Source organism: Sphaerodactylus townsendi, linkage group LG05 (genome assembly GCF_021028975.2).
Source record: "Sphaerodactylus townsendi isolate TG3544 linkage group LG05, MPM_Stown_v2.3, whole genome shotgun sequence".
NCBI lineage: Eukaryota > Metazoa > Chordata > Lepidosauria > Squamata > Sphaerodactylidae > Sphaerodactylus > Sphaerodactylus townsendi.
The window spans coordinates 4,168,661-4,196,658 of record NC_059429.1 but is presented as its reverse complement, the minus strand read 5'-3'; the positions used below and the strand labels follow the sequence as shown (position 1 = coordinate 4,196,658).

Sequence of the window (27,998 nt, the reverse complement as noted above, 5' to 3'; positions counted from 1 at the left end):
GGACTAATAAAAGGAAACACTTCTTCACGCAACGTGTGATTGGTGTTTGGAAAATGCTGCCACAGGAGGGGGTGATGGCCACTAACCTGGATAGCTTTAAAAGGACAGATTTATGGAGGAGAAGTCGATTCATGGCTACCAATCTTGATCCTCTTTGATCTGAGATTGCAAATGCCTTAACAGTCCAGGTGATCGGGAGCAACAGCCGCAGAAGCCCATTGCTTTCTCATCCTGCCTGTGAGCTCCCAAAGGCACCTGGTGGGCCACTGCGAGTAGCAGAGAGCTGGACTAGATGGACTCTGGTCTGATCCAGCTGGCTTGTTCTTATGTTCTTATGTGATTCTCTTTAGCGCCTATAATTGATGCTTCAAAGATTTTACCCTCCCCCCCCATAAAAACACACACACACAGAAATGATGAAAATAAACAGGTGAGGGGGGAGCTCAGTGACTTGATAAAATGGCATTGAGGAGAAAGTTCAGGTATGGAATGAAGGCATGCAAAATGTAGTAAATCGATCGCACAGCAAGTGAAAACGTTTTGGAAACGTTTCAGGCTAAAGAATCATGTAGAAAAAGGATTCATTTAAAGTCAGTTCAATTCAATAAGCCTTTATTGGCATATATACACGATAGTTCCAGTTAAAATATAGTTCCAGTTAAAAAATACAGTTCCAGTTGAAAAGTGTATAGTAAAAAACTTCACGTTTGTCATACGTTCAGTTTACAAACTTCTGACAAAAACTTTGCCACTATAAGGCAACAATGAAAATCCTGACAATTTATTCATGTAAAGTGCTTTGAGGCTGGGAATGAAGGGGTTTTTGGAATGTAAGGGAGAGAAAACAACGCAGAACTCCATGGGTGAGACGTTTTATTTCCTGCCTCAGAACATTTTAAAAGATTTGTGCGGAAAGGACCAAGTGTCACTAACATATGGGACTCACTGCTACCAGTGCCATGATGGCTGTTTGCTTTAATGGGCTGTAAAAAAGGATTTGGTCGAATTCATGGGGAGTTTTGTTCCTCCCATCTTTGAGGAAGAAATCTGGCTGTCACTGCAGGGAGGAAAAACAGGGGTAGGGATGGACCTCAGCTTAAATCCATCCAGGAGGGTATTGAATAAAGGTTTATGGCAAAACGTAGAACCTCCATGTTCAGAGGCAGCCTACCGCTGGTTAGAGAGGACAGGACATTATCCACCTGGTGGATTTTTTTAGAAGCATCTCAGTGGCCACGGTGGAAAGTGAATTGGTGAACAATAGGTGTTCACTGCATGAAATGAAGAGCCCCTGTCTCATGTGCTTGTAGTGCCTAGTATCCAGAGGTAGACTGCCTTTGCACATGGCGATTCAGAGTGGCAACACTTCTATCTGGTTTGGGACCAGTGTCAGCTGCAGAGCCCAACCCTGGAGTGCCACAGCAATGGGATATTTGCAAAGCTGCTTGGCTACAGGGGCGTATCTGCCAGAAGAACTTGGAGTATCACATGTCCATGGGCACACGCTATCTAATCACATGGGAGAGGGGCGCTGGGCCTGGGCCACGCTCGCTGACTCTGGGCAGTAGACCTGGATGCCAACTCCAGGCGGTAGACCTGGGTGCCTCACCTGCTCCAGGCGGTAGACCTGGATGCCAACTCCAGGGTGGTAGACCTGGGTGTCTTGCCGGCTCCGGCGGTAGACCTGGGTGCTGAGGGGGGGTGGGCAGAGAATTCAGATTTTTTTGCCCCGGGCTCCATTTCCTCTAATTACGCCTCTGCTTTGCTGTCGGCTTAACGGCTTCTTTTGTACCTTTTGGCTTACAGTGCAACGTGAACATGGAAACGGGGGATCCGGAGGACGATCTGACGCCTGAGGCCATCGACTTTTGCCGCAAACTGGGCAGCAAAGCCTCCAAAGTCTCCCAGATCATTGCAACCAAAGATCCGGCTGTGTATGCCGCCATCCAGAAAGGGATCACAATGGTGAACGACCGAGCTGTCTCCAATGCCCAGAAGATCCAAAAGTGGATGATCCTTGACAAAGACTTCTCTATCAACAGTGGGGAATTGGGTGAGTGGCGCCAGGGGGCAGCTGGGTACCTGTGGGAGCCACGGAAGGGCCACGGAAGCAGAGCATCTGGGCACGCTGGAGCTCAACTAATATCCAATAGTATATAGTGCCGTGGTGGCAAACCTTTGGCACTCCAGATGTTATGGACTACAATTCCCATCAGCCCCTTCCAACATGGCCAATGGGCCATGCTGGAAGGGGCACTGATAAACTCTGTAGTCCCCATCTGAGTATAGGATTACCTACCACTGAAATGAATGGATAAGTTCCAAAACACAAAGATACATCCTGCTAACACACAAGCCTCAACATAAAGCTCACAGTGCGTTTATTGTGCTAGTGTGATTCCTAAACAACCACTTATCACTATACCCAACGGACTACCACTGTTAACTACCGCCTAATTCTAACACATAACAAATACTTATTGCCAAACATGCAACTTTTACTCATAACATGCAATTAAGACATACAATTGTACAGTTGACTGTCTTAATTGTATGTTATGAATAAGAGTTGCATGTTTAATAATATTGTTAAGTGATAGGATTAGGCAATGGATCTTCAAGAGAGTGGTAGTCCGTCAGATGCTGACTTGATAAGTGGATGTTGAGAATCACACTAACTTTGAAATGTTCTTTAAACCCGTGGGACTCCAGATGTTCATGGACTACAATTCCCATCAGCCAATTGGCCACGCTGGCAGGGTTACAGAACAGAGTTACAGAACCGTCAGTGTGTGGGGGTGGCTCTGAGGTACACGGCTATTTTACACTTAAAGGTAACATTTATTTGAGTAAAACGGCAGAACGGATTTAGTATAATTCATAGGCGTAACAATTTCAAGAAGGGTTTGGATTTATACCCCACCTTTATATCCTGTAAGGAGTCTTAACATGGTTTACAAACCCCTTCTCTTCCGCTCCCCAGAACAGGATTCTTGTGAGGTAGGTGGGGATGGGAGAGTTCTGAGAGAACTATGACTGGCCCAAGGTCAGCCAGGAAGTTTCCTGTGTAGGAGCAGGGACATAAATCCAGTTCACCAGATAAGAGTTTGCAGCTCATGTGGAGGAGTGGGGAATGAAACCCGGTTCTCCAGATTATAGTCCGCCTGCTCTTAATCACTACACCAGGGGTAGGGAACCTGTGGCTCAAGAGCCGCATGCGGCTCTTCTGCCCTTGCACTGTGGCTCCACAAGCTGAGCCGCCGGCCCCATCCTTGCCCGCCCTACAGGAAGCAGGGCGGGCGCACCAACTGCCCATGTGCGGCTGGGCGGCGCCATCTTCCCTCTCACCAGCCCTGTTGGAGGCGGGGCAGGTGCTCGGGGGCGGCAAGGCCGAGCCACTGGCTGCATCCTTACCCGCCCTGCAGGCAGCAGGGGGGGCGCATCCATGCGCGTCGCAGAATGAGCGGAGCAAGAGGGAAAAAAAACCTTATATAGATAGTGTTGTCGGTATTTGAAATGTCAAAAATTATTTGCGGCTCCAAGTGTTTTCTTTTCCCATGGAAAACGGGTCCAAATGGCTCTTTGAGTGTTAAAGGTTCCCTACCCCTGCACTACACCATGCCGGCTCATATAGGTACATAAGTGTAATGGTTTCAGATAGGCACAGTTCTTCTTTCTCTAAAGTTCCTTAAATAGTCATAGCCTCAAAATCTTATTGACTCCGCTTGCCACTTAAAGTAATAACTTCCACAGAGAAGTTATTACTCACACACAAAGCCTTTATTGGCATCATACAGCAAAACATTTTGAATAACATAGTTACAGCTCAAATAACCATCATTTAATATACAAATCTCCCTTAGCAGATGTACCAATTATATCCAACAGAAACATGGCAACTAATTCAGAAAAATCCTGATTTGATCCACCCAGGAAATACTTTATCCTTTGATCATCTGTCATATCTACATTAAAAGATGTAAACAATGGTCGATACTTGTACCTTAAGTATTCCCTATTTGGACAGTGAAACATGATATGCTCTAGTGTTTCTACTTGTATGCTGTTGCAAGGGCATAATCTTTCCGTCTTTGGTATTTTTGGGAATCGACCCTCGAGTAAGGCAGATGGCAAAATATTGAATCTTGCTAAAGAGAATGCACGTCTTAACCTGAAATTAATCATATAGAGTAAATAATGAGACATACAACCCTTTGCTTCAACTAGTCGCAGGGGTAGGGAACCTGCGGCTCTCCAGATGTTCAGGAACTACAATTCCCATCAGCCTCTGTCAGCATGGCCAATTGGCCAATTGGCCATGCTGGTAGAAACTGATAAGAGGCGGACCCTGAACATCTGAAGGATTCCCTGAACTAGTGATTGATTTAGAGGTGAGCAAATTGAATTTGCTGCAGCAGTGGCGTAGGAGGTTAAGAGCTCGTGTATCTAATCTGGAGGAACCGGGTTTGATTCCCAGCTCTGCCGCTTGAGCTGTGGAGGCTTCTCTGGGGAATTCAGATTAGCCTGCGCACTCCCACACACGCCAGCTGGGTGACCTTGGGCTAGTCACAGCTTCTCGGAGCTCTCTCAGCCCCACCTACCTCACAGGGTGTTTGTTGTGAGGGGGGAAGGGCAAGGAGATTGTCAGCCCCTTGGAGTCTCCTTCAGGAGAGAAAGGGGGGATAGAAATCCAAACTCTTCTTCTTCTTCTATTAAAGATCTTTGCTAATCCCATTCAAGGAATTTTTCTTTTAACAGTTTTTTTTGCCTCTAGATAAGATAACATTGATATTTCATCCATGGATATGCCAATTTCTGTAATCTTATCAACCATTTTGTCATGCCACTTTGAAGTGTTAAGTTCAGAGAGCAGTAAGCATGTAAAACTGCCTGGCTTGGAATGGTGGTGGATTTTTAACCAGTATATAGTTGCTCTAATCCAAGCCAAGGTAGTCAAAGAACATAGGCCTAGTTCAATGCGTAAGGCTGCGTAAGACACGCAGTTGGGGAAACCCATAATCCTATGCAAAAGTTTAGAGTGTAGAGTGTTTAGACTGGTGTTTTGGGCTAAGAAAAGGACTGGGGAGCCATACAGTAGCTGCGGAACTACTTTTGCATTGAATGCCTGGTTTCTCTTCAGAAGTTATTACTCCACCTCACCTCACTCAGCCTCTTTATCCGCTCAACTCTCTCCTCCTCTTCCCCCACACACAGCCTCTCTGCAAAACCCTGGGCCACTCCACCCCCCAGGGCCCAGATGCCATCCAGTCATAACACACTTCAGTCATTCTTCCAGCTTCTGCATTTTAAACCACAGCAATATACCGTACATACTCGTGTATAAGTCGACCCGCATATAAGTCGAGGCACCTAATTTTACCACAAAAAACTGAGAAAACTTATTGACTTGCGTATTTTGCGGGTGGGAAATGCAGCATCAATTGAGGCATCAGTAGGTTAAATGTTTTTGAATATTTATTTCAAAGAAAAACAGTAAACTGGCTCTGTAAGTGGAAAAGAGAGTCAACAAGAACAATATGGTATCAACAATAACTTTAAAAGTACAAAAACCTTAGCTCAACCAGCAACCAAGCTAAAACACAAGAGTTAAAATCCTTCAAAACTGGATTCCTCATCATCATCTGTATGTCCAAATGTAACCCAACTTAGATTTTAAGAGGGATATTATCAGAAATGAAAAATCTACTATTAGCTTCCATTGTAAACAATGGGGGATGGGGCATCCCCTTTGGGGGTCAATAACTTGGATCCCCTGACCCAAACTTCACCAAACCTGGCTGGGATCATAAAGAGACTCTCCAGATGAGACCAGCCAGGTTTGGTGAAGTTTGGTTCAGAGGGTCCAAAGTTATGGACCCTCAAAAGGGTAGCCCCATCTACTAACAGCTCCCATTGAAAACAATGGGGAATGGGGGCACCTCCTTTGGGAGTCCATAACTTTGGACCCCCTGAACCAAGCTTTACCAAACTTGGCTGGTATCATCAGGAGAGTCTTCTGAGGGTACCCTGAAGTTTTGGTGCCTCTAGCGTAAAAACTGCACCCCCTACTGGCCGGCAAAGTAAAAAAACACAAAAAAATTTAATGACCTGCATATAAGTCGAGGGGAGCTTTTTCAGCATTAAAAATGTGCTGAAAAATTCGACTTATACATGAGTATATACGGTACATATAAATCCCCACATCAAAACACACACTAAGCACCACCCAGGATCTCAATTTCTTTTCTCTCTCCCCACCCCCCCTTCTTTTCATAGGTCCCACGATGAAGCTGAAGAGACCTGTGGTGGTCAAAATGTACAAACAGCAAATAGACCAGTTATACGCTGTGGAAACACCGGATGCTAACTAACCAGCAAACAAGCACATACCTCTGGCCTGCCTCTACTAGAATCTAGTCCGTCACTTCCTTCCCTCCTTCGCTGCTGTCCTTTGGTGAACGTGACCCTGTTTTTTGGCATGGACTCGTCTCCCTTTTTTTTTAGTGCAGAAAGAAACACACTCTTTCCTCGATGTGTTTGGAAAAACGAGGTCTCAATAAAGGCAGCTCTCTGACTAACGGCCGCTTCGGAAGTCTCTGGTTGCAAAATATTAGTGCTGTTCAGCAGCTGTCCCGCTTCCGTCCCTGAACTTGTTAGGACAATCCATCGGGACAGTTCCGAGGTGACCGGTCTTGGTAAACAGCTTTATTCTAGCTGCTACTCACACAGCAACGCACCTGAGTCCCTTCCTCCAAAGTCTTACGGTCCTTCTCTCTAAACGAATGTACAGAGAACCCGGTTCTCTGCTTATGATTACTTGAGTATCACCTATCTGTTCCTGTGTGTGTGTTTGGGGGGAAAGTGTGTGTGTGGGGGGGTGGTTCTCAGAAAATAGGACATGGCGATTAGGCACGTTCATAGGATTCCACCGGGAATTGGCTAGCTCAGGGGTAGGGAACCTGCGGCTCTCCAGATGTTCAGGAACTACAATTCCCATCAGCCCCTACCAGTTGGCCATGCTGACAGAGGCTGATGGGAATTGCAGTTCCTGAACATCTGGAGAGCCGCAGGTTCCCTACCCCTGGGCTAGCTTCATACTGTGTGTGCAATATTGTATCCTTGTCTTGTCTTGGACACTTAAAAGCCATAAAACAGTGGTGGTTAAAGGCATGCGTTTTGGATGGAAAGAAACCTGGTGTATAAGCCCTCAAGAGGACGTTGTGACGTATGGTTGTGAACAGGCATCTGGCTTAAAGAAATAATCTCTGTGTGCCCCTTATGTGCACCTCCAAGCGGGTATGTCTTTGCAGGGAGTGAGTTAATTCCTCTCGGAGGCGATGACGTTTTAAGCTCGACCTTTTGATTGGCTGTCTGTCTGGAGAGATGGGAAGTTTCAGCATGTGGACCAGGCTGGGAAGCGGGTAGACGAGCACTGATGTTATGCTGATGTGAACGGGATGATGTGGACAGATTGTGGGGACTCCCTGGCACTTTAAGCATCAGACTGTTTTAAACTGATGGAAGCGCAGATCACGGTCCGGTGAGATTTCGCACGGGCACAATGTGTTTCTGAAGCAGGCTCGGAGAACCGCTGTGTGCCTGCAAAATTCCCACAGAAATATATTCTCAGGTAGGGTACTTCAGCTGGCCGGAAGCCAGGTCTCCTCCTGGGGGTTTGTTTCACTGCAAGGGAGGAATCAGCTCGGAATGTGTTGCACTGAATCATGCACTTTTTTAAACGCCTGGCCGCGTGAGGCTGGTGGGATTTTGTGCTTGATCGTCCTTCCACGGGCCTGGGTCCCCCACTCGTGCTTCACTCGGAGTCACCAGATATGGGCTCAGGAATCACAATAGCCAGACCTACCTCCCGCCGACTCTTTGGACCGTCACGAGGAGTCTTTCTCCTCCCAGTGCCCATTGTTGTACAAATCCAAAACAGCTTTGGTCTTTGATTGTTGTATAAGTCGGTCATGAACCCGCCGGCATTCTGGGGTCAGGTGCAAGGGGAATGGCAATGACTACCAAGACGGAGAGGGGCTTTTGGGGTAAGTAACTGATGACTAGGAACTTGATGTACATAGATGCAGTATGGTTGTAGAAGTATTACTGAAGTAGATGTAATAGGAGATCAGCTAGGAGCGCGGAAATGCCTGAGGCCCAAAAGGCGGACGTTGGAAGATTGTTAAGTGGGGCTGATAACCTCAACTGCAGCTACGATGTATAGAAAAAATGAGCTCTGGAAGTTGTGTTGCAAAGTGAATGTGTGTCTACCTTCCTGTGTTGGAACAAGAATTGTTAATAAATGTCTAAACAGCTTATTTGGTTTGTGGTTTTTTCCCCCCCTCTCCTTCCAGACCCCTGCAGTGGGTATCCGGAGGCACTGGGTCACAGCTGCGTTAAAAAGGTCTGTCACAGTGATGGCGAATCTTTTCGAGACCGAGTGCCCAAATTGCAACCCAAAACCCACTTATTTATTGCAAAGTGCCAACGCGGCAATTTAACCTGAATAACCCCCTCGAGCAGGGGCCAGCCTGCTGAAGCCTCCAGCAAGTCCTACATGCGCTGCTCTGGGCCTCTCTAGCATCTCTGCTGCCTGCCTGCCTGCCTGCCCGCCCACCCCCCACCCCGGGCAGCAGCCACCTGGAGCTCAGGCACCAGGCCCACCAGCTGAGTCCTCCCTGCTCTCTGAGGTGCACGCACATCAAGTCCAGCAGCCCAGGCCAGCCTAGATGAACTCTGTGCACGCGTACCCACAGAGAGGGCTCTGAGTGCCACCTCTGGCACCCGTGCCATAGGTTCACCATCACTGGTCTATCATAATAAATAAATAAATTTATTTATTTATTTATTTATTTATTTATTTATTTATTTATTTATTTATTTATTTATTTATTTATTTATGGGATTTTTATACCGCCCAACCCCCGAAGGGCTCTGGGCGGTGCACAACACAAATTCCATATACAGTATATACAGATAAAAACCCCATAAATTAAAATGATTTAAGTTTAAATTTAGTTTAAAATACAGCGGTAAATTCAATAAAAATATAAAATATAAAGATATAAGAATGGGGTCAGCAATAACCCCAGTTAAACCCTCCCAAGGAGGGGGAACCGAACACAAGTGGGTCCCCTAGATGACAGGGGGACTCTGGAACCGGGGGATAGAAGGGGGCACCTATCAGCGGCTGGGCCCTCCAAAAGCCTGGTGGAACAACTCAGTCTTATAGGCCCTGCGGAACTCACCAAGATCCTGCAGGGCCCGGACAGCTGGAGGAAGAGTGTTCCACCAGGCAGGGGCTGAAAAGGCCCTGGCCCGAGTGGAGGCCAGCCGCATGTAAAATGGTATAGCTGCCAACCCACCGGGGTCTTGCTATCACGCCAGAGGGGTTGGGGGGATATGGCCCCAGAAAGCGCCAGCTAAACAGTCAACAGTGCATTGCTTTGCTTGAGATGGTTGTCATGCTGTTTTTCTCCAGCCAGACATCACCTGGGTCTTATCCGGTCCCTGACCTTGAAGAAGTTGCACGGCTTGGGAACAGTTTCGCTTTGTGGGAAGGGGGGGGGGGGGCAAGCGAAGATATTAACTGGAAGCAACGCGTTAGACCTTTACTTCTGGCAGTATATATTTCTGGCTAAGAAATAGCAAATGCAGTTCAATGTAGCAAAATGTAAAGTGATGCACATCGGGGCAAAAAATCCAAACTTCACATACACGCTACAAGGGTCAGTGCTATCAGTCACAGACCGGGAAAGGGATTTGGGCGTCTTAGTTGATAGTCCCATGGGGATGTCAACTCAATGCATGGCAGCTGTGAAAAAGGCAAACTCTATGCTGGCGATCATTAGGAAAGGAATTGAGAATAAAACTGCAAGGATTGTCATGCCCTTCTATAAAGCCGTGGTGTGACCGCACTTGGAGTACTGTGTTCAATTCTGGTCGCCACATCTCAAAAAGGATATTGAAGAGATAGAAAAAGTGCAGAGAAGGGCAACGAGGATGATTGAGGGACTAGAGCACCTTCCTTATGAGGAGAGGCTGCAGCGTTTGGAACTCTTTAGTTTGGAGAGAAGACGTCTGAGGGGGGATATGATTGAAGTCTATAAAATTATGCCTGGGGTAGAAAATGTTGACAGAGAGACATTTTTCTCTCTTTCTCCCAATACTAAAACCAGGGGGCATCCATTGAAAATGCTGGGGGGAAGAATTAGGACTAGTAAAAGGAAACACTTCACCCAACGTGTGATTGGTGTTTGGAATATGCTGCCACAGGAGGTGGTGATGACCACTAACCTGGATAGCTTTAAAAGGGGCTTGGACAGATTTATGGAGGAGAAGTCAATCTATGGCTACCAATCTTGATCCTCCTTGATCTCAGATTTCAAATGCCTGAGCAGACCAGGTGCTCGGGAGCAGCAGCAGAAGGCCGTTGCTTTCACCTCCTGCCTGTGAGCTCCCCAAGGCACCTGGTGGGCCACTGCGAGGGGCAGAGTGCTGGACTAGATGGACTCTGGTCTGATCCAGCAGGCTCGTTCTGATGTTCTTAATATGTCGTTCCCATCGGCGTCTCATTAACCAGACTCGGGTTTAAGTGAGGTGGGTTGACTGATCAATGGTTTGCGGACAGGATACACCCCGGCGTTGGCAGAATGACCGGTCTAGCAAAAACCCCTTCATTTGCTGTCAGTCAGTTGCAGCCGGATGTTGCTTAAATCCCTAATAAACTCAGAATGCTGAAGGCTGCTGCTCCAAATGTGATCTGATGCCTTTTCAGTCTTTTTAGCTGAGAAGGGATTAAGAGCTGTGGTGAAATAAAAATGCCCAACATCCTCCAGAACAAAACCATCTGTGAAAGTACACAGAAGTCCAAAGGGGAATGGCGCTGATGGTCATGAGGTCAAGAGTTCCACAAGCTCCGTACCAACACTGGAGCCAACTTCTCAATATGGGCATACAGACTAAGTAACCATAGGTTTCTAAGGGGAGAGGCCTTACTGAGATGTTGTAGGTCACATTTTGACTATCTGGGGATCTTTACCAGGTCTGCCATAAAATGCTAGGGCACTGCGTAGACTTTGGGAGTCTACTGTAGCTTGTAGAGGCTTACCTCAGAATTAAGCCTTGATGGCATCCCTCGCATTCAATTTGCACAGATCCTAGAGCAGAAGTTTGTTCTCTTTTATTGATCATCTTCTTCAAGGCATGTGATTTGTTTTGGAAGTCTTTCCCTTCCTTGCTTTGCCCAGAACACATCTGGGAGGTGGGAAATGAGGCACAGAGGTGAATTACCCCTCTGAAGAGCTTGTTTTCATGCAAATTACCTCCACTGATGGCACAAAAATGAAGATCAGATCCGCAGCTGGTGCAATTTCCAACACAAAACAGTGTCTGCTTGTGTGCCAACAGGTGTGTTTAGCCTAATATGTGGGAAAACCAGGTGTCCAAAACACAAACAAGGATCCCACTTTGCACAGATGCCAAAGTAATAAATTACTTGTATCTGATGAAGTGTGCATTGACATGCAAAAGCTTATGCCCTGGAAAAGTTTGATCTTTAAGATGCTACTTGGTGCAAACTGCCATAATACATTGTGTGTATTTTAGCAGGGAACAATTGCCAAAATTCAGGTGCTTGCCCCCGCCCCAAGGGTTACACTGAGCAGAATGATTGTAATTGGAGCTTTCACAATAGCTAAAATCCCTTCAGGCAGAGCCTGGCAGTATGAGACCATTTCTCATGGGCTGAGCAGGCAACCGCGCAAGCAGGAACGAAGGCCAAAGTACCTCCCCAGAGGATATGCAGATACACTGCCTCTGACAAGGTAGGCTCTGTTTTGCACCTGTGGCTGTGGATGTTCAGAATTATATTTTCTCCTAATATGTCCACTTTGTTTCGGAGAAGTGTCAACCTCCGGTCTCAGAAACCTGTTTGAGTTGTCTGCTTTTCCCATTCCTGACAGTAGAGGGTAGAAGGTATTTGCAGTTCAACTTTGCTTCCCTCCCCACTGAGGGCCCTCTTCCCCCAACACAGAAGTCCTGCGCACAATGTGCGCCTCTTGTAATTCCACACTGGGATGGCACGCAAGGGCGCAACATGACTACAGGTGCAGTATGGGACCGGGTGAATCATTGCCCACGTTTCTTAGAGCTCTTGTTTCCTGGACTTAAAATTGGAGGTAGATGCCACCCTTGAAACCTGGCAAAGTTTACTTTTAAAGCTTGCAAAGGATGCTCCCCCTTCATTTCCATTTAGTCTTGATGTGTATCTTCTGAATGAAAACATTTGTGCAGTGAATGATGCAGAGATACAACAGGTAACCTCTTCAGATGGCCAGTGCTTAGTGCTGATGCTTCAGCCAGGGTGACTGGAGGTTCCAATAGTTCCTCTGTGGGTGGCACCCAGTGGCGGGATCCAAACATTTGAATAACCGGTTCCAATGGTGGTGGGAATCAAACAGTGGCGCCGCCGCACACACGCACCTCCAGTCCCTATTGGGCTGGGAGGTTGCTTTAGTAACCCCTTCTCGGCACTCAGAAAAAACTAGTAACCACTTCTAGAGAAGTGGGGAGAACTGGTTGGATCCCACCTCTGCCTACGACCCTCTTTCTCCCACTGAGGACCCCGTCTGTGGCACAGTCATATCACAAGAGAACACCCTCGTCCCTTTCATAAGGGCAATGCTTGGGAATCATTCAGTGTACCAACAAAACCGATCAAGTGGACTATTAATCGGGATGCGAGACTAAAACTGATCTTTCTGCCTTATTTTACAGATCAAGGACCGGCAACGTTGTCTGTATGTTTCCCGTGATCATATTTTATTGCATCTTAAGTAATATTGGGTAGTGGGCTTTTAGGAATCAGTTTGAAGACTGATGGTGTAATTGCTGTATGTGAGATAAAGAACCTCTGTTGTTACTATTTGTGATGCATAAAAAAATTACACAAGCGAGGGGCCCCCACTGCTCAGTGCATTCCAAAACATTCTTTTAAATTGTGTGATACCTTTTCAGCCGTCAGGTTTTAATAGCTTGTAATAGATTCTGAGCACATGCTCAGAAAGACCCGGCGGTGGAAAACCCTCTGCATGTGCTCAGAGGACGTGTGGAGAAAAAACCCATCTAGACAAAGACCCATTGTCCCAGCTCGTTCAGCAATTTAAAATCCTTCTGTAAGCACAGAACAGGGAAATTATTTTATATTAAGTCAGTCAATGCCTTTTACATCTCTGTGCTGACAACCATAAGCTGCGAAGCAGGAGATCACGTTTAAGGTTTTCTGAGGCAAAATCATGTAAGCCTTAATCAAGCTTTCTGAAAAAGATTCTGGTAAAAATACAGCTTAAAGTCATTGCACAGAATCATAAAAAGTGTCTTTGTTAAGAGAAAGCATTCAATGTTCCTGCATTCCAGAAAAAGATACTTTTTTATGCTTGTGTGCAAAACAAAGCTCATGAAAATAATATCTTCAACTAAAGCATATCTAAAAGCACAGACCCAGAAATTAGAAAATAGAAATAAGGCTTTTAAACATCTCAGCTAAAGCATATTTGTATGGAACTTAAGCAAGTCTTTCTAAAGACATTTTTAATATTAAAAATTCTTGCTTAAGAATATAGCAAAGGCACTTTGCTTTCTAAACAGCCCTATTGTTTCTTCCCACATTCTAAAGAAAAGATACGTTCACTTAGCAACTAGCTAAAAAAAGTGTGTGTGTAAGAAGAAAACTGGTCAGCAGAATTAAAGCAAAGTGTGAGTCAAGCCATGTGAGAAACCATATTCTTAAGAATGCTATTGAACAAGGTATCGCCATAATTAACAATGATGAAAACATTGAAACGTCATCAATTGACAAGATTTGGCTTTGCAACATTTATAGTGCATCAGCTGTTTTTACCCTATAAGAACTGTGACATTTGTATAATCAGCGCGACTCCTCTGATTCTAAAACAGACTAAAAATAGAATAAAAATAGAATAGGCTAAAAATAGAATAAAAATTATTTAATTATTCCTTGTCGGCTCAAGCTTATTAGCTAACTCTTATTAAACACGTTACCCTTGTGGGGCCAGGACCGTGTCTCTGGTCCTACACAGCTGAATTAGTTGAAGAAAAACTTAAAGTTAGAAAACACCCAAGAAGCAGTTTTGAAACAGAAGATATGTTAGAAATAAAAGCAAAAGACATCTGACATCAGAAATCCATTCCTCTTTCACGTGCTACAAGCATGAATCTTAAAATCCCATTGGATAGATCTGTCTCCTGGTCACAGTAAGACAGCCTCTTATTCTACGTATTCACATTCCTTCTGTTACTCAAACGCTGCATGCTGTTACCTCTACCCATATACAAAGGGCTGCAATAAAACTAGCTTGTTGTCTTCAAGAATAACTTGTTTCCAAGAAAAACCTGTTTTCTTAGTTTTCTCCCAGAGAAAGATATGTCCTTAAGGTATGCAGTATTCCTTAGGATCATAAAACTTCCCTTTCTCCCAATTTGAAATGTTAAAACATTTAGCAGATTTTACATACACTGATTCTAAAACAATAGAATTATAGTAAAATACTAATACATGTGCATCTCTCATTATCATTTCTGTGTTCATTTAACTATATAGAAAAACACTTTTGAATTTAACTAATCACATTCATTTCTAACCCAAAAACCAAAGTTATAAAATGCATATGTCTGCTGTCACCTTTAACCTTCAGTGACAAGATCTCAAAGATGTTATCTTTGCTTGCCTGCATAGTCACCAGCAAGCTTGTAACATGCCTTTTGACCTACTGCAAAACATGCAGGCTTCTGGTCACTTATACCGAAGCACCCATTTTGATTCTTAGGATCTTTGGTTCATGCAACTTAATCTTTCTCAATCAAATACAAATTTATAGACATTCTGGCCCGTCCCCACGGTAAGGAGAAAACTGGTCAGCAGAATAAAAGCAAAGTGTGAGTCAAGCCACAGTGAGAAACCATATTCTTAAAAATGCTATTGAACAAGGTATCGCCCTAATTAACAGTGCTTAAAATACTGAAACGTCATCAATTGACAAGATTTGGCTTTGCAACATGTATAGCGCATCAGCTGTTTTTACCCTATAACAGTGATGGCGAACCTTTTTGAGACCGAGTGCCCAAGTTGCAACCCAAAACCCACTTATTTATCGCAAAGGGCCAACACGGCCATTGAACCTGAATACCGAGGTTTTATTTTAGAAAAAATGGTTGGCTCCAAGGCGTGCGTTACTCAGGAGTAAGCTTGGTGAAGCAACCATACAACTCTTCGAATGGGTGAATCACGATTCTAGGAGGGTTTACTCAGAAGCAAGCCCCATTGCCAGCAACCGAGCTTACTCCCAGGTAAAGGATCGTGCCCAGGCCAGCCTAGATGAGAGTGTGTGTGTGTGGGGGGGTGATTTTCCGCTCCCCCCCACATGACAAACTCTGTGCTCGCGTGCCCACAGAAAGGACTCTGAGTGCCACCTCTGGCACCCGTGCCATAGGTTCGCCACCACTGCCCTATAAGAACTGTGACATTCGTATAACCAGGGCAACTCCTCTGATTCTAAAACAGACTAAAAATAGACTAGGCTAAAAATAGAATAAAAATTATTTAATTACTCCTTGTCGGCTCAAGCTTATTAGCTAACTCTTATTAAACACGTCACCCTAATACCGTGTTTCCCCGAATATAAGACAGTGTCTTATATTAATTTTTGCTCCCAAAGATGCGCTATGTCTTATTTTCAGGGGATGTCTTATTTTTCTGTGTTCTGTTCGTCAGGCATGCTTCCAAACAAAAACTTTGCTACGTCTTACTTTCAGGGGATGCCTTATATTTCGCACTTCAGCAAAACCTCTACTATGTCTTATTTTTCGGGGATGTCTTATATTAGGGGAAACAGGGTAGTAACGCTTCCTGGCAAAGGAGCTCTGCCCACGCTCAGAGGCTACCGGCGCCCCACTCCTCCTAGCCCCCCCCCCCCCCCCCGCCTCTCGTGCCAAAACGCGCGCCGGCCCTGGGCCCCGCCCCCTCTGACGCGGCTGGCTTGCCGTTGGCTCCCGGCTCCCGCCCAATCCGCGCGACGCCAGGGCTTCCTTCGCGCGGCGGGCGGGGCCGTTGCGGTGACGTCAGCGACGAGGGTAGCAACAGTTGCCTCGAAACCCCGCGCGAGGAGGCGCCATAGTGACCGTAGCCCTGGAGACGGTGCCTTGCCAACGGGAGCCGCGCGCAGCCCCGGCCGGCCGAGCCCCGCGTCGCCCCGCCAGCCCGGCCGGGAGGAGCAGCAGGAGGAGGAGGCGGCGGCGGCGGCCAGGTGAGCCCGGCGGGGGCCGCGGGGCGGGGGGGGGGCGGCTGGCGAATCCGGACTCACTCCGGTTTGGGTTTGCGCCGAGAATCGCCACAGTCGCTCCGGAGCAAGGGAGGAGGCGGGGTGAGGAGAACAGCAACTTCGGAGGCCGCGGGGGGTCGGGGCCGCTCCGGGTTGAGTGCGGGGGGGGGGCTGCCCGGGCTCCGGGGCGGGGGGGGGGGCGGGGCGGCTCCGGAAAGTTTGGCCGGGGGGCGGGGGGAGTGCGGGCCGGGAGAGGGTCGCTTCGGCAGGTGCTGCGGGTGGCCGAGGGCGGTGAGCCGGAGTCACTCCGGATCAGAGGGTCCAGTGAGGACGGGAGGGGTGGGCGCGGAAAGAGGCAAAGAGTTCGACTTCCGCAGCACTGTGTGGACGGGAAGAAGCAGTGGTGGAGCGGGTCCAATAGATATGTATAGACACGTATGTACACACACACACACACACCCCTCTCTCTCTCTCTATATAAGCATGCTTTATTTATATATCTATATAGCTATATCTATACAATATGTAACAACCTAGGTTGGCCCCGGATCTTGGGGGAAGGACAGGGTGGATCGGGCTGTGTGTGTGTGCGGCAGGCTGATCCGAAGCAACTCTGGCTCGCGCAAGAAAAGTTTTATTCCCAAGAAGACTCCGCTTTCAAAATGGGGGGGGGGGGAATATGTCAGGTTTCACGTGGGCAGGACAGTGCGGGGGGGGGGGGGGGGTGCAGGAGAGGCAAGTCTGTACTACCCTGTTTCCCCGAATATAAGACATCCCCGGAAAATAAGACGTAGTAGAGGTTTTGCTGAAGTGCGAAATATCAGGCATCCCCCGAAAGTAAGACGTAGCCAAGTTTTTGTTTGGAAGCAGGCCCGATGAAACAGAACACAGAACAATAAGACATCACTTGAAAATAAGACATAGCGCACCTTTGGGAGCAAAAATTAATATAAGACACTGTCTTATTTTCGGGGAAACACGGTATGTGGAGCCATCCTGACCTGAAGGCGAAGACAGGAGCTCTGGCGAGTGAGATGAGCGGCAGAGCCACAGCGACTCCGCGCCGGTCGGAGGAAGGGCAGAGTTTGGCATGATCAGGGTACCTGGCGAGGGCAGAGCCAGGGCAAAGGGGACAGGTGTGTGCGGCGGACGGATCCTGAAATCTGCCCCTGCCTAAACCCTCCCCAGGTCTGCTTTCAGCCTTCCCTTCTCCGCACGAGTGGCGACATCCTCGTGGCAGGCGTGAGCGGCCAAAGTCACAGCTGGGAGCAGCTGCATTCAACAAGTGAGCACAGAACTTCCCCTCTGCTGTCGATCAGGGCACTAAGCAACAAGCCCCACAGTCCCCCCCTTGTTGCTATGGTTTCGCCTACACCACCCCCCCCCCCCGCCACTGACTCTGATGTGACTTGGATTTTGTTGCTCAGCCTCTGGCACCCCCCCCCCCCTCCGTCAGTGCCGAATGGCAAAATCTGCCCATTTTTCCTGTGGGAGTGTGCTGTTTGGCTTGCTTGCCTTGAGCTACCTGGTGAGGTGCCCTAGGACTAGATTTTACAGTGGGAGTGGCGGGGAAGGACTTGCATTTGGGACAAACTGAATCTGGGTGTTCTTTGGATGGTGTTAATTGTAATCTGCAGCATTTCATCGCTGTGTTCCTTTAAATGCAAGGCAGCGGGACGGAATCACTTTTTCCCCGCTCTTGTCCATCTCGCTCTGAATGTTTTGCTTTTGCAAATCGGATTCCCGCCTCTGCGGGAGCATTTGAAATCAAGAAGGTAAAGCTGAATGGGATTTTTTAAAATCTGGGTTTTGTGATTTTTTTCACCATTAGGGCAAAAGGTCGGGTGAAATTCTCACTGAAATTAATCACTGTTCTTCTTCGTCTGGGATGTAAAGGGGAGGAAAGATCTCTTTTAAACCCTTGACACCAGGGCCAGGTTGTAATGTAGGCCCACAAGCCTGAATAGATGTTTCAGATTCCTGGGCAAGAAGTTCAAATATTTGGGATTTCATTTTCTCCCATCTTAAATACAAAACAATTTGGGGAATCTGGTTGGGTTGGATGTGGGGAGTGGAAGTTCTCCTTGCTTTTTATACGCTTAAAACTTTTATTGCAATGGCATTTCAGTGGTTTTTTTTTTAAAGGAAAACTATTTTCTTTTTTAAAAAAACAATCAGACTAGTAGCAAACTGGTTAATGAAAAAAATAGACCTAAGGTGAGTATCTTTGCTCACAAATCAGTTTCTGACTATCTATACTTTGTCATCTGCACCGGAGCTTTGAGCCTGTGTAGAGGTTTTTTGGGGGGGGGGAAGGAATTAAGAACAATATAACTTTGCTGAAATTTGCAGGACTAGAGGGACGAGAGAGGTGCTCAAAATACACTCCCCTCTGAAGATTGGGGGGTGGGGTGTTAAATGTCTTGTTGTGCCATTGGCTGATGTTCCATAAACCCAACGGGTTTATGAGCAGTGCAGTAATGTCATGGGGTGGGCGGGGAACAGAACTGGGAGGTTTCTTGTCCCTCGTAAACTTTTTGCAGTGCTCTTGCCGAGGGTTGCGGAGATCTATTTAAAACCTCCACACACCCCTCCCCGTCGAGAACCGCATGCCGGAGCTGTCGAAGTCTGGCGAGCATTCCTGGGAAAGGATTCCGTCTGGTCCACGTGCCAAGGCTTGAAGTTAGCTGCGGGGGAGCAGAACCTGGTTTGCTCGGGCCTGTCGAAGGATTATGTTTCGGATATGTGAAACCGTGGCTTCCTTTGCTTTGGTCCTGGAGAGCTCGCTTGTCTGCCCCTCCGTCTTCGTTCCCTACTTCAGGCCGTCCATCCGTCCGAGTTAGCTTTTTGTTCTGCTCCGGGTTCTTCCCACGAGCTTTTAAGCGAGGCCGTTGGACTGGAATAAGCCCTAAAGAACTTGAGATCCCTGCCGGGTGTACAGCGGATCTTTGTCCCCTTCTCTGAAATAGGACAGTGACCCTCACAAAACTGGCTGAGCTGCGGCCTGGTCTGGATCTAAGGTCCTGCTGTTGGGGACATCAAGGGTGGATAGAAACAGCTGTCAAGATATTGATCGTAGAAACAGCTGCCTTTTGATGATCCCGTGGAGTGTTCAAGGCCCTTGCCTGCCTCTGCGTAGCACCCCTGCACTTCCTTGGTCGTCTCTCTCCCAAGTGCTAACCACGGCTTCCAAGATCTGATGAGATTGGGCTAGCCAGGTGAAGGAAACATGATATTCTTCTCCCCATATTACAAATGGGTGCACTCTGGGCCAATGGCTTAACTATATGATGTCAGCTCGTGACGGGATCAAGATTCAAACTGGGGCTTCTTGCTACCCAGCATAGTCCATTTGCTCCTACTGGAGACCATCTCCCATGTAAATGAAGATAGGTCTCCTTGCCTGTAAGCCCCATTGAAACACGTAAAACCTGGTAAATTGGATCCTGCAGGTCCGTTCTGCCAGAAGTAGTGGCTTTTCTCCTGCACCTCCCCCCAATGCGAGAGGCTCTTATAGTAAAGAAAAGTGCCGAACACCAGCGGCCAGGCCTTCTTCTGTAAACCAGATCCACAGAATTCAACTTTCCGTATATTTTTTAAAAAAGAAATATTCCTTTATATTTTTCATGATACCATTATACAGTTGTCCATTCCACTTCGTAGGGGTGAGGTCCTCCCCCCACCCCACGATCTGGAAAGCCACCTAAAACGTGAGACGCAAAAATCACTGCGACGTCGCTGCGAGATGTCACCGTAAACACGCGTTGAACCTCAGTTCTTTCACTGCAAAATTGAATCTTGGCGGGGGGGCGGGGGGGGACACACTGTGTAGTTGTTCATTTATTTTATTAAACGGCTGAGTCATTAAAATTCCCATCGACCTGCAGTTATACCAAAACAGTGATCGGGAAAGTTGCCGTGTGGAGTGAACAACTGTAATGACCATATGAAAGCAGTGAAACAACCAAAAGAACTGGAAGAAAGAAGAAAACTGAACTTGGTGACAGTTTTGAATATAAAGAGCCAATAGAGTTTTTACAGACTGTTCTATAAAGACATACGTTGATTTAAAACAAAAAGATTTTAAAATATAAGAATGTTTTAAAACAAAAAAGAGGATAATTTAAAAAGGACTCTGGTGTTAAATCACTGTTGCTGTTATTTTATTTTTTAAATTAGATTTCTACCCCTCCCTTTCCCGTCGCAAGTGGGATTTCGGGTGGTTAACAACAAATTTAATATAATAATCAACAGTTTAAAAACAAACCGTGAAAACGTATCTAGCAGCAAGTTCTTTAAAGTCAGTCCCACGCAGAGTGCATTATATTAATGTGTGTGTGTGTGTATGTATAAGCACTCTGTGTACGTTATATATACCCACAGACAGAGTGCATTATGCATGTGCTTGTGTATGTTTATAACTCACTCTGTGTGGGACTGTCTTTGAAGAACTTGCTGCTTCATTGTTAGTTCCCTTGAGAAGGCAGATTCTGGATGTATTAAGTAAATAAATAAACTGGCAGCCAATGTAAGGGTTTTTAAATCAGTGAGAAGTGAGACCTCTTGCTAGCCTCTGGAAATAAATGTGATCCTTTTTGTTGTGTGCATTGTGTTTTTGGCTAATTTCTTATAAGCCGCTTTGAGTTTTAAGCAGAAAGCTAGATGAAAATCTGTTTCATAAATGAATTTAATCAGCCCCAGGTGAGTGCTTTCTGGTGAGGGGCGGGGGCCACAATCCCAGATGCCTTTGCAGAGGGAGGGGCTCTGATTCTCAGTTGCCTCAAAAGCTCTTGCCGCCGTTGCCATCAGTCAGTTGTGACTTGACAGCGCATGCATACAAAAGTGCTTTCTAATGTCACTGAAATTGAGGTTCCCCGTGACATCCAGGATCTTTTTTTCCTTTGGGAAGAGCACACCTGCCCCATTGCTTCCCAGGGCGGAAGGGAGGGACTTTGCTAAATCACCTGTCCGATTCCCAGCGTGCTTTTATCCTTTTTATTATTAGTATTTTCTTACAACATTATGAAAGCTATGCATACTAATTATTCTCTATATATGACTTTTCCTCTACATGCATTTCATTTCATTACTTCTTTTAAATTAAAAAAATGATATCAGTACATTTTCTGTTTACCTGACATTCTTGATTGGGTCTTTTATTGGCTGGCCTCATTCGTTTTTGCCATTCTTGTGTCTCCTCTTGATTTATTTTCCCAATTCTCTTAACGGGGACATTCTTCTATCTTGCTGTCACTTTCCAACCCTCCGTAGATTAACAGGCGCTGGAGAAGTTCCTAATGGCAGACGTTTGGTGGTTCAGAGGAGTCGCCTTGGGCCTGGTTTCCCCAGTGGCGGTCACCATCTCTGTGGGCTGAACCGCTTCAGGTGTGACTTGTACCATTGGGTGCGTTGTGGTACAAACGAGAAGCTGCGTGCGCTGTCATCTTTTCCTTGAGGACATTCCTGTTAAAAAGATGCCAGGGTGTAAAAAATGAATGTTTTAGGGCAGTGATGGCGAACCTTTTCGAGACCGAGTGCCCAAATTGCAACCCAAAACCCACTTGTTTATCGCAAAGTGCCGGCACGGCAATGTAACCTGAATACTGAGATTTTAGTTTACAAAAAAACAGTTGGCTCTGAGGCATGCGTTACTCAGGAGTAAGCTTGGTGGTAGTTGGTGGCTCTGTTTTGAAGCAACCGTGCAACTCTTCCAATGGGTGAATCACGACCCTAGGAGGGTTTACTCAGAAGCAAGCCCCATTGCCAGCAACCGAGCTTACTCCCAGGTAAAGGATCATGCTTTAGTTCTTCGCGTGAAAATCAGTGGGGTTTAACAGCGCTTATCAGGGTTACCTACATTACTTCCCCAAAACTAGGTCTTACGTTTAATGCTAATAATCGAGCCCAGCAGCCCAGCCAATATGTGTGTGTGGGGGGGCGGGACTCTGTTTGCACGTGCCCACAGGGAGGGCTCTGAGTGCCACCTCTGGCACCCGTGCCATAGGTTCGCCACCACTGTTTTAGAGTGAGGCTAGAACCCTTACCCTCTTGATCTGTTTCTTTCCCGAATGGGAGGAATTCTCTTTGTCTTGGGGGGACCATTCTATACCTTCAGCCAAGGGGGTACAGCTCAGGTCTGTAGGTTGATGACCTCCCTAAAAATTGAGACCTAATTTAAATAAGTCACCGTGGACAAGTGTCGCCTTCATTTCTGAGCTGCTGCAGCATTCCCTTGCAGAGAAGGTTATTTGTAACTTCTTGGTGTCAGAGATAATGTGGTGTAGTGGTTAGTGCGTTACGCTTGGGTCCAGGAGACCCACGTTTCGATTTCTGCTGCACGGCTCGCTGGGTGATCCTGGGTCACTCTCTCTTACCCTAATCTACCTTGCAGGGCTGTTGCAGGGATAAAATGGGGAAGAGAGAACCCCATATGCTACTCTGATCTTTTCAGAAGAAGGGCAGGATAAAAATGTGATGGCTCTCCCAACCCACAGAGGCTGAATCAAGAAGGCTTATTAGGAGCAGCAGTGGCGTAGTAAAGAGCAGGTGCACTCTAATCTGGAGGAACCGGGTTTGATTCCCCGCTCTGCCGCCTGAGCTGTGGAGGCTTATTTGGGGAATTCAGATTAGCCTGTGGACTCCAACACCCACCAACTGGGTGACCTTGGGCTGGTCACAGTTCTTCGGAGCTCTCAGCCCCACCCACCTCACAGGGGGTTTGTTGCGAGTGGGGAAGGGAAAGGAGTTTCTAAGCCCCTTTGAGTCTCCTATAGGAGAGAAAGGAGGGATATAAATCCAACTCTTCTTTATTTGAATTTGGGGCCTCTTCCACCCACAAAGGAGTGGTCCAGAGTGCCTCCCACTTTGTCTCCAAGCCCCGCCCGCCCCACCCCCCACCATGGTGCAAAATGACCTCCCGCACGCTCGACAACCTACAAACCTCTGGCTCCTCCGCCAGCTGCATCCTATTGAAAGTAACTTTCAGGAGGGCAAAATGCCGGGGATTTGGACCAATGCTGTTATTGTTCCAATTTATAAGAAAGGTGATCCTAACGTACCAGCTAATTATAGGCCAATTAGCCTGTTATCAGTAGCAGGAAAATTGTATGCAAAGCTCCTGCTCAATCGTCTACAAAAGTGGATTGAGCAGAATAAAATATTAGGAGCGGAACAAATTGGTTTTAGGAAAGGGTATGCTACGTTGCATCATTGTTTACTCCTTGATTCAGTTTTCCATAAATACATCAGGAAAGGCCGTTCCAAACTGTATATTGCCTTTCTTGATTTACAGGGGGCGTTTGATTCAGTTGAAAGAAACAAGCTCTGGCTTAAAACTTGAAATTCTGGGGTGAAAATAGACTTCTCTCTTTGATAAAGACTATTACACCATAAAACTTATTCCCAGGTGAGGCGTGCACAAGAGGGAATACTCACTCCAAAAATTTTAACAACAACCGGTGTAAAACAAGGATGTATTTTGGCCCCCGTTGTTTAATCTTGTTTCTAAATGATTTGGCTCCAACTTTGGCAACAATAAACACATGTTGTCCAGTCCTAGGTAACATCCCAACTCCCATCCTGCTTTATGGATGATGCAATTCTACTCTCAAGAACTAGGAGCTGGTCTCAACACTTCTTATGTCAAAATGTGCGGAGTACTGCACAACTAACAGCTTAAATATAAATGCACTTAAAACCAAAAATCATGGTCTTTTCTAATAGACTTAAAATCCATAAATGGTCTATACACAGAAAAGGACATTGAACAGGTTAAATCTTTAAATACCACAAGGGATCCATCTTCAATTCAACACCAAATGGGTACATCATAGAAATGCAGCGGTGAAGGATGTACTGCCACAATAAATGCAGTGAATAACTTTTCTACTCCAAAGGCCAAAAGCATATTCCCTCTGCTTTAAAGGTCTTCCAGCCAAAGTCTTGCAACAACTCCTTCACGGGGTTCGATCTGGATTACCGTTTGGTCCAATGCGGTTGAAAAGGGTACAATCAGCATTTCTCTATAAAATATTTGAGTCCCATTGTGTGCCTTATGAGGTGCTATGCTTAGAAGCTGGCATGCACCTATTAACTAGCAGGGCTTGGCTACTTACCTTTAAGTTTTGGATAAAGATATGCTTTCAGCTGCTACAACACGGAAGCCTACTGCATAGGGCCTTAGCTGAGATCCAAAGCTTAGAGTGGTGGGAATATAATCAATGGTAAACTCAATTCATTGGGTTTCTATTAGAGGAGTTGGTATTGAAGGACCCCCCAACAAATATATAGCCTAATTAAACTTAGACTATATGATCAGAATTATCAACATCTAATCAATCGTGCAACAACAACATGCTCCCCATTGTACTTTGGTATAAACCACAGGCCTGTACGTGTGAAATACTTATTACAAATCCAGTTCTAAACAACGCTGGGTACTGACTCGAGCCAGATGCAATGTTTTCCCTGCCCTTTTGCAAGGCAGGATTGAGAAGCAGCCTCTATCCACATAGACTATGCCCTTTCTGTCCCACCATGGTGGAAACATTGGACCACATTTTATGTTATTGCCCAAAATATAATCTCCAGAGGGAAGCTTTAGTACTACCGATAATGGGAAATGTGCCCCCCAAAATATCAATCCCAAAATTGTTAAACAGTAATAATCCTTCTATACTTGGGAGAATAGCCAATTATTTGCTGCAAGTCATGTCCTTAAGAGGTATGTAAAATAGGCAAGTACAAAACTATTTAAATGTGAGGTACTCCATACCTCTGATACTCCTGGGGTATTTTAGAAGGTGTTTATAAGGAGCTCACTGTTATTTATTGCATTTTATGGAAATTTAATTAATTTATAGTATTAATTAGTATATACAATTTATAGATCTTGGGGAAGGCTATACCTTTTTAGTAAATAGGCTATGAATAACGAATATCTTAATCCTGTCTTTTAAGTGTAGTTTTACTATACCTGTTCACAATCCCGTGAACAATGGAATGGACAAAATTTTTTAATCTTCGTTATTTTTATAAATGAAGTGTGATTTTAGAATGTAAAACCACTCATAGACGCCATGTACAACTCTTTTAAATTTAGTGATGGTCTATGCCAATAAAGGTCTATTGTATTGTATTGTATTGTAAACTTTCAGGAGACAGCTGTGACTGGCATCTTCAGAGGTGTACCACAGAGAAGTGGTACACCTCTGAAGATGCCAGCCGCAGATGCAGGTGAAATGTTAGGAACAAGATCCACCAGACCACGGCCACACAGCCCGGAAAACCCACCAGAACCAGAAATAAATAATGTTCACAAGCCTGGTCCACATACAAGAGCAGCTTTCCAGCCCTCATCTCGCCATTCTAATCTAAGAACATAAGAACAAGCCAGCTGGGTCAGACCAGAGTCCATCTAGTCCAGCTCTCTGCTACTCGCAGTAGCCCACCAGGTGCCTTTGGGAGCTCACAGGCAGGAGGTGAAAGCAATGGCCTTCTGCGGCTGCTGCTCCCGAGCACCTGGTCTGCTCAGGCATTTGCAATCTGAGATCAAGGAGGATCAAGATTGGTAGCCATAGATCGACTTCTCCATAAATCTGTCCAAGCCCCTTTTAAAGCTATCCAGGTGAGTGGCCATCACCACCTCCTGCAGCAGCATATTCCAAACACCAATCACACGATGCGTGAAGAAGTGTTTCCTTTTATTAGTCCTAATTCTTCCCCCCAGCATTTTCAATGGATGCCCCCTGGTTCTAGTATTGTGAGAAAGAGAGAAAAAATTCTCAACATTTTCTACCCCATGCATCATTTTATAGACTTCAATCCTATCCCCCCTCAGATGTCTCCTCTCCAAACTAAAGAGTCCCAAACGCTGCAGCCTCTCCTCGTAAGGAAGGTGCTCCAATCCTTCAATCATCCTCGTTGCCCTTCTCTGCACTTTTTCTATCTCTTCGATATCCTTTCTGTGATGTGGCGACCAGAACTGAACACATGGACAGCATGACAGCCACACAGCCCGGAAAACCCACAGCAATCTGACCCCTGGACAGCATGGCAGCCCTGACAGTTCTCAATAACGGGACTCAAGCTATGTTTGTGCGGTGGAACTTTTCCACTGAAAAAATAGCATCCGTGGAAAACGTGGCCCCACCACCCGGCACGGCTTCCGAGGACCCGTTCCCCTTCCCCGGGGGAGATGGCTAGTTTGTTTTGGATGAGCTAAGCCAGGGGTAGGAAACCTGCGGCTCTCCAGATGTTCAGGAACTACAATTCCCATCAGCCTCTGTCAGCATGGCCAATTGGCCATGCTGGTAGGGGCTGATGGGAAATGTAGTTCCTGAACATCTGGAGAGCCGCAGATTCCCTACCCCTGAGCTAAGCGTTCTGGTTTTCTGTTTGTTCGTGGATACTGCATAGAGAGGAATTGTCCCTGATTTCAGAGGCCTCACTGCTCTGGCCGTCCTTTTCGACCTGTGACCTTTGCTGCTCTCTCTATATTCTTCCTATATACCTTGAATTATTTCCCTATGGAGCTCATACTTTTCCCAGTTAACAAATCAATTGCAGCCATGTGCCAACCCACGGGAGTCACTTAGTGTGCCACCCCAACATGAAAAAATCATCTATGTCAGTGATGGCGAACCTTTTTAAGACCGAGTGCCCACATTACAACCCAAAAGTGCCAACCTGGCAATTTAACCTGAATGGTGAGGTTTTAGTTTGGAAAAAAACAAGCGGTTGGCTCCTTCCTCCGCCCCACCCACTCGAGCAGGGGCCAGCCTGCTCTAGCTTCCAGCAAGTCCTGCGTGCATCGCTCTGTGCCTCCCTAGCATCTCTGCCTCCTCTGTGCCCCCCCTCCTCGGGCAGAAGCCACCCGGAGCACAGGCACCAGGCCCGCCAGCCGAGACCTCCCTGCTCACCACGGTGCGCGCATGTCATGCTCAGTGGCCCAGTCCAGCCTAGATGTGTGTTTGCAGGGTGTGTGTAATTTTACGCCCCCCACATGACGAACTCTGTGTGTGCGTGCCCACAGAGAGGGCTCCGAGTGCCACCTCTGGCACCCGTGGCATAGGTTCGCCATCACTGATCTATGTGATTTGTTTCCCTTTTTGGTCACCTGGTGTTCGTTGTCGCTCATTGTAGACGATCAGGAAAGGTGCGCATTCTCTCTCTCTCTCTCTTGTGACTGTTTTGATATTTTCTCACTCATAAGCATGAAAGATTGATTCATGTGTCTCAGGAGGGGCTACCACCAGCCTGTGTTGTACCACCCTGGGTGTTCTTTTCTTAAAAAGAGGAGTGAAGGCAGTTTACAATAATTTTTTTAAATCAGGTATGCGAAACATGGAGATCCAGAAAGAGAGAGCCAGCCTGCTTCGTTGGCTTCCTGGTTCTCCCATCACCACTGAACCATTCCATTCAAACAAGAGCCAGCGAAACCTCTGAAACTTATTAGGAAGCACGGTAGCGTTTTTCACAGAACCTAGCGCCCCCCCCCCCCCCGGCTCCCCAGTAACGTTTTCTTCTGCAAGCGAAGCTGTTGGCAGGGAGGTGCTGTGCGGTTTCCTGTGAGGCGGAGGATTTTTTGTGAAATGGGGGAAGATGACTCAGGAGGGAGATGATAGAGGTTTGTAAAATTACGCACGGGGAGAGGCATGGAGA

The 27,998-nt window shown here is 46.5% G+C and overlaps 2 protein-coding genes across 5 annotated transcripts in view; both read left to right on the top strand.

The window, feature by feature from the left end:
* The window catches only part of ACSBG2 (acyl-CoA synthetase bubblegum family member 2), an 86,840-nt gene extending 80,266 nt beyond the window's left edge, over nucleotides 1-6,574 (top strand). For both annotated transcript variants that reach the window (XM_048498471.1, XM_048498472.1), the window contains exons 14-15: nucleotides 1,807-2,053; nucleotides 6,277-6,574. In XM_048498471.1, the coding sequence (XP_048354428.1) occupies nucleotides 1,807-2,053; nucleotides 6,277-6,371 (342 nt within the window). In that variant the 3' untranslated portion in view covers nucleotides 6,372-6,574. The remainder of the gene's footprint in view (nucleotides 1-1,806; nucleotides 2,054-6,276) is intronic.
* A 5,231-nt stretch (nucleotides 6,575-11,805) lies between these two features.
* The window catches only part of RFX2 (regulatory factor X2), a 73,195-nt gene continuing 57,002 nt past the window's right edge, over nucleotides 11,806-27,998 (top strand). The window contains exon 1 of one of the 3 annotated variants that reach the window (XM_048498917.1): nucleotides 11,806-11,825. The gene's annotated coding sequence lies outside the window, so the exon portion shown is untranslated. Of the gene's footprint in view, nucleotides 11,826-16,209; nucleotides 16,323-17,320; nucleotides 17,623-27,998 lie in introns of those variants that run through there. The other 2 variants (XM_048498915.1, XM_048498916.1) reach the window with 2 other exon arrangements.